The sequence below is a fragment of the Phyllostomus hastatus genome, unplaced genomic scaffold (assembly GCF_019186645.2).
Source record: "Phyllostomus hastatus isolate PE091 unplaced genomic scaffold, TTU_PhHast_1.1 phas_scaffold_78, whole genome shotgun sequence".
NCBI classification, from domain to species: Eukaryota; Metazoa; Chordata; class Mammalia; order Chiroptera; family Phyllostomidae; genus Phyllostomus; species Phyllostomus hastatus.
The window spans coordinates 315,016-326,621 of record NW_025334041.1 but is presented as its reverse complement, the minus strand read 5'-3'; the positions used below and the strand labels follow the sequence as shown (position 1 = coordinate 326,621).

The following is an 11,606-nucleotide window of genomic DNA, read 5'->3' as shown; positions in this document are numbered from 1 at the left end:
GTAGGTGTCAGAGATCGAAAGGGGAGCCGTGGAGGTCCCAGGCGACCCTCTGCTTCCTACCACCTCTGCTCCAAATCCCGGGCCTCGCGCGCCAACGCAGCCGCAGCGCTCCGCCGGAACACCGGAAGCCAAGGCTCCAGCTCTTCCGGGAGTGATGGCTCCTCCGGCGCTCATTGGTTGTTGCTTTGACCCGCCCAGGCGTCGCACGCTTTTCGTGCTGCGCGTGCGCGCTGTCACTACACAGCTCCAGCATGGCGGACTCTGAGCAGCTGGGCTTTGAACACATGGGCCTGGACCCCCGGCTGCTGCAGGTACTGCGGGGACTAAGGATCAGGGCCGGTGTGGCGGGCGGCAGCGGGGACGCGGCGGGTTGAGAAGCCCGGCCGGCCTGGCTGGGGGCCACTGCAGAGGTGTGCGCCTCATGAACCGCCCCCCGTCTCTCCTAGGCCGTCACCGACCAGGGCTGGTCACGACCCACGCTGATCCAGGAAAAGGCCATCCCGCTGGCCCTGGAGGGGAAGGACCTCCTGGCTCGGGCCCGCACTGGCTCTGGGAAGACGGCTGCCTATGCCATTCCGATGCTGCAGCTGCTGCTCCACGGGAAGGCGGTGGGTCGCGCGGCAGGGGCCCAAAGGCGGGGAGGTGCAGGCGTCTGAGTGCTTGTCGTGCCCTCTTGGAAAGGCGTGTGGTTGTCATCGGTCTTTCCCAAGAACCAGGCTTTCTTGTGGCCTCTTAAACCTGTGAGGGATGGCCGCAGAGAGCCTGGTGTTGTCGTGGCAGACGTTCTGGGCTGGACTTCAGGTCACCCGGGTCTTAGTCCAAACTCTGCTGCTGCCACTCGGTAATCTTGAGTAAATCTTCTTTCTGCGGTAAAAATCACCCCCCCTCCCTTACAGGCTATGATGAAATGAAACACCAACTGCATGACTGGTGTATTTTAAGTAATTTGATAACCTTGAAGTAAGTTAGTCTTTAGGGTCAGCGCCTGGGAAAGAGCCCTCTTGTTCCATGTCCTGAGGTTCAGAGAAGCAAGCACTGAGTCATTTGAAGTCACAGCAGTTGGGTCAGATTGTCTCGAAGAGTTAGAGAAAGCACCAGGTAGCCCCAGCGATGGGAACGGACTGTCTGAAGTCTTCAGTTTGTGCTCTTGCAGTCGGGCCCCGCGGTGGAGCAGGCTGTGCGCGGCCTTGTCCTCGTGCCCACCAAGGAACTGGCTCGGCAGGCCCAGTCCATGATTCAGCAGCTGGCTGCCTACTGTGCCCGAGACATCCGGGTGGCCAACGTCTCGGCTGCAGAAGACTCAGCCTCCCAAAGGTGGGGGAAGGAACCAGGGCTGTGGGGGAATGAAGCTGCACAGAGATGTGGGGTTGGGTTCGTGTGCAGGCAAGGAAGGGGGCTGGTCCCGGGAGAGGTCCCAGCTGTACCTCCTCCCAACACTGAGGTGATGCCCGCTTACAGAGCCGTGCTGATGGAGAAGCCCGACATAGTGGTGGGGACCCCTTCTCGCATATTAAACCACGTGCAGCAAGACAACTTGAAGCTGCGGGACTCCCTGGAGCTGCTGGTGATGGATGAGGCTGATCTTCTTTTCTCCTTTGGCTTTGAGGAAGAGCTCAAGAGTCTTCTCTGGTGAGGAAGAGGCATGTGGGGGCTGTGAGTCGACACCAGGGCTTGGGGCAGGGGGCCGGAAGCTGCCACAATTAGAGGCCCTTGGAGCTGGAGTCTGATGGAGCTCTGTTTTGTTTTAGTCACTTGCCTCGTATTTATCAGGCTTTTCTGATGTCAGCTACTTTTAACGAAGACGTACAGACTCTCAAGGAGCTGGTGCTTCATAACCCGGTGAGTGGCTTGTGCAAGCATCTGGAGCAGCTGACACGTGACTCTCTGAGGACTTGATCCTCCTTACCCCCTGCTCGGGGTTTTGGGCGGGACAGTTGTTACTAGTTTAGCCTTCTGGTTTTAAAGCACCACGATCCAGTAGTCATCAACACCTCCCTCCCTTTATATCTAAAGTCACTGTACAGTTCCAGAGGTCCCTTAGGGGTTTAACACATTGTTTGCAGGTAGTTTTTATCCCGAGCTCTACTACCAGTCAACGTAAAACGTATAAATATGTTTCCCGCATACAATGTGTTAAATGATAGTTCACCTAAAGGCCTGAGCAGCGACCTCAAGGGTCAGAAAGGCTGCCTTTAGCAGCAGGTGCAAGTTCGCTACTTTGTGACCCCTACTGTTCAGAAAGGCTGCCGCTGTAGGACATCCCTCCTCACTCCAGTCGTGTTTCTGTCTCTCTGTGCGCTATTCCCCAAATGCTTTGCATGTAACTTTACGTTCTTCGTTCCCTACAATTATTAGAGGCCTTGGACTCCTTACACCAGCTGGAGGGGACCCATGGTGCCCTGAACTAGCACATTGCACTGTGGCTGGTGAGCCAGTGGCTTGCGATAGCATTTCTCTCCTCTTTCCTGACCGCAGGCCTGTCCCCCCAGGTCACTCTCAAGTTGCAAGAGTCCCAGCTGCCCGGGCCAGAGCAGCTACAGCAGTTTCAGGTGGTCTGTGACACGGAGGAAGACAAGTTTCTATTGCTGTATGCCCTGCTCAAGCTCTCGTTGATCCGGGGCAAGTCCCTGCTCTTCGTCAACACTCTGGAGCGGAGTTACCGGCTGCGCCTGTTCCTGGAGCAGTTCAGCATCCCCGCCTGCGTGCTCAACGGGGAGCTCCCCCTGCGCTCCAGGTGCGCTGCGGCTGATGTCTCGGCTGCAACGCGTCAAAGATGGGCTTGGAAAGGGGAGACGCACTTGCTGTTCTTGTTTCTTAAGTGCTTAGAGGGCAGGCTTTGGGCTCAATCCATAGTGACTTTGTCACAAACTCCGAGGGACCCACTGTCGCTCTGTCTTCAGCCGAGGGGTGGAGTCACCAAGATGAAGCAGGGGGAGAGTTTAAGAAGAGGGAGAGCCAGAGGGTGATGGGCAGCGGTGCTGGGGTGGATGAGCTACTGGGCGTGACCCTCCCCTCTTGGCCCATAGGTGCCACATCATTTCACAGTTCAACCAAGGCTTCTACGACTGTGTCATAGCAACTGATGCCGAAGTCCTGGGGGCCCCGGTCAAAGGCAAGCGTCGGGGCACAGGGCCCAAGGGGGACAGGTGAGCCCATGCTTCTGTCCTCCCACACCTCCCTGGAGAGACGAATCAGGGTGCTAGAGTGGGGAGCCAGGCCTCCCTGCCAGCATAGCCCACAGAGCCCCGTCTTGGCTGCTGGGCCTGGGGAAGGGCAGCGAAGGGTGCGCGTGGTCCCTGGTGGGGCGAGGGGCTGGGCTGCCTGGGTTGTTGGGGCACCGGCTGGCGCAGGGAAGTGGCCCAGCCTGCTCTGGGTGCAGTTGTGGCTTGTGGGGAGGGTGTCTCTGAGGGGCGAAGGGAGGCCGCAGTCTGTCTGCTTGGTGGGCTTCTCAGATCACCGCGTGGGGCAGTTAGTTCCGCTGATGCTCCAGAGCCCAGGTCAGGGCTGCGGTGTGGCCGCCCCGCTGCCCTGCCCCTGGACCAGTTCTGAAGGTCGAGTCTTGCACTCTGAGGCCCTGTGGCTCCACGTTAGGTCCTGTGGCTGCACACAGGCCTTGTTTGGAGACTCTGCAGACCCAGTGGGCACGAGAATGCAGCCCAGGGAGCCCTGGGTGAGCCAGTTGTGTTTGTTCCCTGCAGGGCTTCTGACCCGGAGGCAGGTGTGGCCCGAGGCATCGACTTCCACCACGTGTCTGCCGTGCTCAACTTTGACCTCCCCCCCAGCCCTGAGGCCTACATCCACCGTGCGGGCAGGTAGGGGGGGCTAGGTGTGGCGGGCCGGGCACCGGGACCGTGGGCTCCCCCAGGGTGCAGGCCAGAAGTGTGAGCAGGGCCGTCTCTCCTTGCAGAACGGCGCGTGCCAACAACCCAGGCGTAGTCTTGACCTTTGTGCTGCCGACGGAGCAGTCCCAGCTGGGCAAGATTGAGGAGCTTCTCGGTGGAGGTAAGAGCCAGGGCCAGGCTTCGCCCAGGACACCCCGGAGCCTGGACACGAATGTGACCGGGCACCACCTACCTGCTCGGCCCTGCTCGCCCCCGGTCCCTGGCTCCATCCCCGCCCTGCCCTCCGTAGCAGGCACTGCCCCCATCACCGATGAGCAGGCCCAGGCCCAAGTCACGTGCACCTCCCGCCCCAGCGACAGAAGGGCCGAGGGCAGGGTGGAGAGTTGGGAGACAGCACCGAAGGCTGGTGGTGTCTCAGGAGGCAGCCTTGGGAGAGGGCACGGTCTTGGGGCAGCCGGGCCGTGTCCCAGGTTCTGAGGAGGAGACGGTGGAGGAGGGGTGGGTGCGCGGCCTACCACCAGGATGTTAAGGGTGCGGGGTCCAGAGTGGCCCTGGGGAAGCAGAGTAGGGGGCTGGGCAGGTCCCGAGAATGAGGGGTGTGGTGGGCACCGGGGACACGGGGCATCGGGCCGCCCTGGCTGCAGCACCCGGAGAACTCTCGCGCCTGTTGGCGAGACCCAGGTTCCTCGCTGCGCCTGCAGACCGCACCGCAGGGAGCCGGCTGGCTGTGCCCGCTGCCTCACGGGGGTGGGGTGAGGGGTGTGGGCGGTGGCAGGTCTGCGCCTGGGTGTCGCTCACAGTCGCTTCTCCACAGAGACCGGGGCCCCGGCCCTGCTCCCCTACCAGTTCCACATGGAGGAGATCGAGGGCTTCCGCTACCGCTGCAGGGTGAGTGGGCTGGGGGGCGGGGGGTTACTGGGGGACGGGAGCCCTGGCTGCCGCAGCGCCCTGACCCTCGGTGTCTGCCCAGGACGCCATGCGTTCCGTGACCAAGCAGGCCATCCGAGAGGCGAGGCTGAAGGAGATCAAGGAGGAGCTTCTGCACTCGGAGAAGCTGAAGGTGAGCCCCGAGCCCAGGCTGAGGCCTCGGTGGTGGGTGGGGCGCGGGGGGCCGTCTGTTTGGCCGGAGGTGACTCCTGGAGGACAGTGGCCCTGCCTGCTCCCACGGCGGAGTCTGTGAACGTGCGCAGCTGCGATGCGTGTGCCCCACGTGTCCCAGTGTCGCGTCCGGAGGCGGGAGCGCCGGAGCGCCCCCACAGGGACGCGCTGCGGGGAGTGCACACAGATGGGGGGTGGGGGGGGCGTGTGTGTGTGAGTGAGTGCGGGGGCAGCCTGGGACGGCTCCGAGGGACAGGTGCGCTGGGCCACCGGGTGCTTCACAGAAAGGGCAGCGGGGGTGGCGGGGGAAGTGAGACCCCATCAGCTGCTGCGTCTGGAAGGGAAGCAGGTGACCGGCGCAGGCGGTGGGAAACCCCGCTTTGTAAACTCCAAGCACGAGTGGCCCCCGGGAGCCCTGTGACGACACACACAGGCCCTCCCTGCAGCACTCTCGCCCCCGCCCGCCCGCAGACGTACTTCGAAGACAACCCCAGGGACCTCCAGCTGCTGCGGCACGACCTGCCCTTGCACCCGGCGGTGGTGAAGCCGCACCTGGGCCACGTCCCCGACTACCTGGGTGAGTGGGCCAGGGTGGGTGGCGATGCAGCGGGTCCTGGGCGCCGTGTGCTGGGCTGCCGGGACCTCTGGGCCCAGCGACGGTGTGTGCAGACACAGGCAGGCCCGCTCGCCGCACGCCCCCACTGCGTGTCACTCCGAGTGGGGGCAGGGGTCACAGGGGACACGGAGGGAGCCCCGTCTGTGTCCTGTGGGGCCTGGCCGGACGGGGCTGTGCTGGTGCTGAGGGCGGGTGCTGGTGGGGGCGGAGGAGCCGACAGGTGAGGGCGGGCGGGTGGGGAGAGGCGGCCGGGCTGGGGTGCGTCTGTGGTGGCGCCACACGGGGAGGGTCGCAGGTCTTCTTCCGTCTGAGCAGCGTTTTCTTTTTCAGAAACTTACTTTCGTTTTTCTCTGTTACGTGGCTATTGCAGCAGCCTCCGTGATAACAGCTAGCACTGTGGGCACTTGACCTTGGGCTGGAGGGTGGCTCTGGGCCACACTGGGGGAGAGCCCGCAGGAGGGCGTGCGGGTGCGGAGGGGTCGGCCAGGGGCTGGGCGGCGGCTGCTGAGGCCTCTTGTCTCTTGCAGTCCCTCCTGCTCTGCGCGGCCTGGTTCGCCCTCACAAGAAGCGGAAGAAGGTGTCCTCTAAGAAGGTCAAGGTATGTTCCCTCGTCACCACGGCGTGCGTGCCTTGGAGGAGAGTGGCTCCAGCAACTGGCCCTCAACTCCTGGCTCCCGGGTCAATGTCCTGGGGGCTGGGACTCCCTCCACCCCCCACCCTTTGTCTCCAGGGGCAAGGGAGGACTGGCTTTCTGTCCCCACCACCCTCCGCTCCCCTCCCGGCCGCAGGAGGGAGGTGGGCCGGGGGCTGCTGGGTGTGGCGGCCACCGTAGCGTCTGTCCTGGGCGTCTGGGCTGCAGGGCCCTGAAGTGGCAGCACCGCCCACTTCTGAGAGCCTATCTCGGCTTGGACATTCGACGTCCAGCGCCCCTGTGCTGACCTGTGGCCCCCCTCCACAGAAGGCAAAGGCCCAGAACCCACTGCGCAGCTTCAGGCACAGAGGACAGAAGCGCAGACCCACGGCGGCGCCCTCCTGAGTCTGTCCAGGCGGTCTTCGAGTCTTCCTGGGCCCCGAGGCCGAGCACAGGGGGGAGTGGGCGTCTGCTGGATGGACCGGATTCCTGCCCTGGAGGGACTCCCTGGGTCCCGGGCAGGCGGACTGTGGCCTCCGGGCCTGTGGCACTGCCAGGCCAGCGCTTGTGCTTCCCAGACAATAAAGGTTCTCGCTGCCTTCTTGCCACCTTGGTTTGGGCTCCTGCAGGTGGGAAGGGGCCGCCCCCAAAACTGCCTCCGGGAGGGTGAGCCTGGCCCTGCCCGCTGCGTGCAGCCCCTTTGGCCAGCAGGGGTCAGCCATGCGACGCTGCAGCCTGGGGCCTTCTGGCTCTGGGAGACACCGGCCCTGTCCAGGCCTCTGTCCCGCCCACACCTGCTCCCGTGGCCTCTGTTTGGGGCCTCACTGACCAGTCTCTATCCCTTGGAGCTCGGAAACGACATTTCACCCACGGGGAGGACGGGCCTTCCTCACCTGAGCCTGCTGCCCCCGCCTCAGTGCCGCGTGCGGTGGACACAGCCTCGCTGCTGCGTCCTGGCGGCATGGGAGGGGGCGGGCTCACACCCTCCCCCCTGCTTTGCAAGGCGCGCGAGGAGCGGGGCCGGGCCCCAGGGAGGGGTTTGCTCGGGAGCGGTGTGGCCGCCTCGCCCTGTACCCCCCGCTCTCCGACCCACCACCGCTGCACCTCCTGGCCGGCAGCCTGCGTCCCAGAACCAGTGTGGGTGTAGGAGACGGGCCGCTCGGGCTTCACAGTGATGGCCCTTCTGGAGGGGGCTCTGCTCTGATCTGTGGCTCCGCCTGGGCTGGGTGCAGGCCTGGCAGCCACGCCGCACAGCACGCTGCAGGCCAGAGCCTGCATCTTACTCGGCAGGTGCAGGTGCAGGCGCGTGCTCCTGTGGGGGCTGAGGCACAGGAGCGAGCTCCTGGCACGGGGGGGTCCCTGCGTGGGGAGGCTGGGCAGGCCCACCGCCCCCCGCCCAGCACTGCTGTTCCTCTTCCCACCACACCCTCAGGGAGCTGGCCTGCCTCGTCACCCTCTGGAGTTGGAGCGGGCCCTGGCACTGCGTGGGGTCTGGACTGGCCGGGGCTCCGGGGGCCCAGGCATCTCCTTCTGGCCCCGCACAACCCGTTTGCACGCGGGGAAGCTGAGGCCACTCAGCGAGCACGTGAAAGGTGCCTGGGCCTGGAAGGCCCGGGGCGGGGCCAGCCTGCTGTAGGAGCAGGGAAGGTCAGCAGTGGTTCCCAGGGTGACCCAGTGGGGCCAAGGACAGGGAGGTCGGTGGAGTCCCAGGAGCATCCCCACCCCTGGCAGATGCAGTCACACCCACACCTGACTGGGCACCCTGTGCCAGGGACTAAGGGGCATTGGCAGGCACAGCCTTGCATGGGAGGAGCTTCTGGGGATCAAGAATCAGCCCTCAATGTGCCCCACCTCCGAGGGCCCAAGAAGCACCCATCTGTGCTGCAACACCTGGTGGGGGCAGCCAGGTGCAGGCGCTCAGCTGAGGGCCTGTGTGAGTGTGGGCGGAGTTGGGTAGCCACCCTTGGGGATGTCCAGGTGCCCGGAGGTCTCTGCAGCGTGTCCCCTGGCTGGAGGGGTCTGGGAAGCCGCCTGTCAGGTGGCTGAGCCTGGAGAGTGGGTGGGACCCACAGCCCTGACGGACCAGCAGGGGGCAGTGTTGGGTGTGTGTGTGGGGGGCAGCCCAGCACGTGGGAGGGTGAAAAGAAAACCGAAGGGGTCTCGAGTGGGCCGAGAAGCGGCTCACTCGATTTGTGACCAGGTGCGGCTGGTTTCTAGGCAGGGCGTGCCCCGATCAGATAGCCTCAAGCCACAGTGATAACGGGGTGACAGAGAGTACCTGGAAACCTCTGGACCCAGAGCACGAGCAGGTTCAAGTGCATTTCCCAGTCCAGCGAGTACCCCATCTGCTCAGGATCAGTGACTCAGCTTTCGGGGAACCGTCAGTTTGGGGACTTTGGTCTCCGGGGGCAGTGTTCCCAGGAGGAAGTGGCCAGCAGCTCCAAACCGTGCAGGAGAGTGCACAGTGCCCTCTCCCCCCAGGGGGAAGCAGGTGGACGGCCCACCTTGGGGAGGGGTGCCGCGAGCCAGCTGTCCGTGTTGGCCACGGCCATTCTCACCCCGAAAGGCAGCCATCCACGAGGAGGGGCAGATGCCCGGCGTCCTTCCCACTGTGCAGGGGGCCATGCAGGGCAGACTCCCTCCTCCCACGGCATCGCCTGCAAGCCCACCGGGAAGCAGTCTCTGTGGCGCCCTCCACATGCTGCCCGGCCTCGAGAGAGGCGCCTTGCTCTTGGCCTGCCCCGGGGTCTCCTCCGTAGGAGGAGTGAGGTGCCCCATTGAGTGTTTTGGGTGGGGGGTGCACCCCCGAGCCAGCTCTGACGCAGGGTCCTCAAGCTCCGAATCACAGCCGCTTCTTAGGGTGAGGCGCCCCGGCCTGCTGGGCCGGGCCGGGGTCTGATCTGCACCCCTGATGACAGCCTCCTCCCCAGGAAGGCGGGTGCTCCTGGGCCCAGAGCACCCTTCAGGGGCTGAGCGGTGATGTCCCTGCGCCCATCCCATTTTACAGATGGTGGAACAGGCCCAGAGGGAGTCAGTTGCCAGCCCCATGCCCTCCGGCTCAGGGGCCGAGTTGGAAGCTGTGCAGGTCTGTGGGCCCCGACCTGGAACCTGGGGTGGGGCTGGGTTCAGCCCATCCCGTTCTCTCAGCCTCAGCTCCTCCCTGCGGTGCTGCAATGGGGCACGACCCTGCGGCATCATGAGTCCGCCCCAGTCAGTCCTTGTGATGATACTGAGCAATAATGCGTCTATGTGGCACTCAGACCGGCTGGAGCCCTGGCTCACTCTGGCTGAGTCTGGCAGCCCTGGGTGTGGGACCCTTCTTACCCGGGCACTGCTGCCCCCCGGGAGCCTTCCTGACCCCCAGCCGGGGCCACCTGCCCTGTTCGGAGTGTTCCCTGGGGTTAGTTTTGTTCCGTTTCAAGTCTTAGCGCAGCAGGACCTGCTGACCCCTCGCCCCCGGTCAAGTGGCACGAGGCTGTGCACGTGGCCCCGGGGTGGCTGGCACACAGCTTGTGGGGGCTAGGGGTGGGGGGCGGCAAGAAGGGCCCCCTTTTCCTAGCATTGTGGGTCTGTGCTCTGGTGGCTGGCGGCTGCTTCTGACCAAAGAGGAGGCAGCCATTGCTGTACCTCCGCCCTTGAAGCGAGACCCTCTCCTTCTGGCTCAAGTGACCTCTAGGGCACTAGAAAAAGCAGTGACCTTTCATTCCCTCTGTCACTTTCCTCCCTTCAGAAACCAGACACTCAAAACCAGGGGACCCAAACATGGCCGCACATGCGGGGACGTTAGGAAGTGCCTCTGTGCGTCCAGGGAGCTGGCGGCTCAGAAAAGACCTGAGAAGACCTTAGATTGACACTTTAGGCTGATCTTGGCATAGTGACATCCTATGACAATTTTTTAAATAAAGAAGACAATGATTTTTTTAAAAGATTTATTTATTTTTAAAGAGAGAGGAAGATAGAAAGAGAGGTAGAAAAACATCAATGCTTGGTTGCCTCTCACGCACCCCTTACTGGGGATCTGGCCGGCAACCCAGGCATGTGCCCCGACTGGGAATTGAACCAGCGACCCTTTGGTTCGAAGCCCATTCTCAATCCACTGAGCCACACCAGCCAGGGCGATTTTATTTTTAGAGAGCGGGGGAAGCGAGAGAGAAAGAGAGAGAAGCATCAGTATGTCCATCAGAACACATAGGCTGGTATGTTTAAGGTACCTAATTTTTTTTTAAAGCTATCAACGTGAATCCTATAGCTGGCAAAATTTTCCTTCAAAAGTGAAGAAAAAATTAAAATGCCCAGATAAACAGAAAACTGAGGCCGTTCGAAACTAATGGGTCTGCCCTGCTGGGAGTGCCTGGAGGAGCTCTGTGGCCGGCTCACAGGGCACTGGCCGGTGACCCCCAGCCAGCCGGAGCGACGAGGCCTCAGGGAATGTGGGCACACGGGCACGTGCCGAAGTTGCATCCGTGTGACCGTGGTTTGTAGCTGCATGTTTTGTTTTCTGCATGGTCAGAAACCAGTACATTTAAAGAGAAAATTATTCGTGCAAAAGCCAGTGTTAATGTATCTTGGTTTATAATTCCAAATCTTTTCTGCATCACTTAGGAGACTAATGCATTTGAAATAATTATTAGTCTATGTTTGGGGCACACGACATACAAAGATGTAAATCTGAGGCCCTGAAAGGGGTGGAGACAGCACTGTGAAGGAGCAGAGTTTGTATGTTACTGAAGCTAAACTACAGTAAATTCAAATTAGAGGGTTAGAGTTTAGGGCGTTCAGTGGGATGCCCATGGGAAGCACAAAGAAAATAGCCACAGAATACGCACCAAAGGAAGTGAGGAGGGATGTCAAAGTTTTCCTAATAAAAAACAACTAAACACAAGACTAATGCAGGACCTGAGGCGGGTGGGGTGGGGAGCTCTAAGGCATGCGGAGAACAAATAGTAACTCCTTAGCAGCGATTACTTTAAATAGAAATAGGTTGCTCTCTCCAGTGGAAAGCCTGAGATTGGCAGGATGGACTGAAAAGCATGATGGAGCGACATGCAGTCCGCAAGACACGCACGGGCGATCCCGAGAGGCCCCCGGGTGGGAGTGAGAGGATGGGAACGGTGCTTTCTGTGCAAATGCAGCAAGAGAATGGAGGGGCGGCTCTCCTCACGTCAGGCCAGGCGCACTGTAGATCCAGATGCTCACAGAGAGAAAGGAGGACGTTGCATGTGAGTAAAAAGTTCGATGCGGGAAAAATGAGGCTGGGTACACATTTATGCACCTGCGGACAGACCGCCCCAAACCTATGAGGCCAAATGGACAGAGAAGTGGGGAAACAGGAAGCTCTACAACGACAGGGGGAGGGTTCAACACCCCACCCTCAGTGTTGGGCAGAACAACCGGACGGAATGAGCAGGGAAACCGAGGA

General features: G+C 62.0%; 1 protein-coding gene across 1 annotated transcript; it reads left to right on the top strand.

Annotated features, from left to right (window-relative positions):
• The first annotated feature begins 201 nt into the window (after window positions 1–201).
• DDX56 (DEAD-box helicase 56) lies at window positions 202–6,795 on the top strand. The gene is made up of 14 exons (XM_045827930.1): window positions 202–311; window positions 447–608; window positions 1,154–1,314; window positions 1,459–1,629; window positions 1,749–1,839; window positions 2,490–2,734; window positions 3,027–3,146; window positions 3,699–3,812; window positions 3,908–4,002; window positions 4,657–4,730; window positions 4,813–4,902; window positions 5,412–5,517; window positions 6,084–6,154; window positions 6,515–6,795. The coding sequence occupies exons 1-14, from the start codon at window positions 252–254 to the stop codon at window positions 6,590–6,592; spliced, it is 1,638 nt and encodes a 545-aa protein (XP_045683886.1). The 5' UTR covers window positions 202–251; the 3' UTR covers window positions 6,593–6,795.
• Window positions 6,796–11,606: the final 4,811 nt, after the last annotated feature.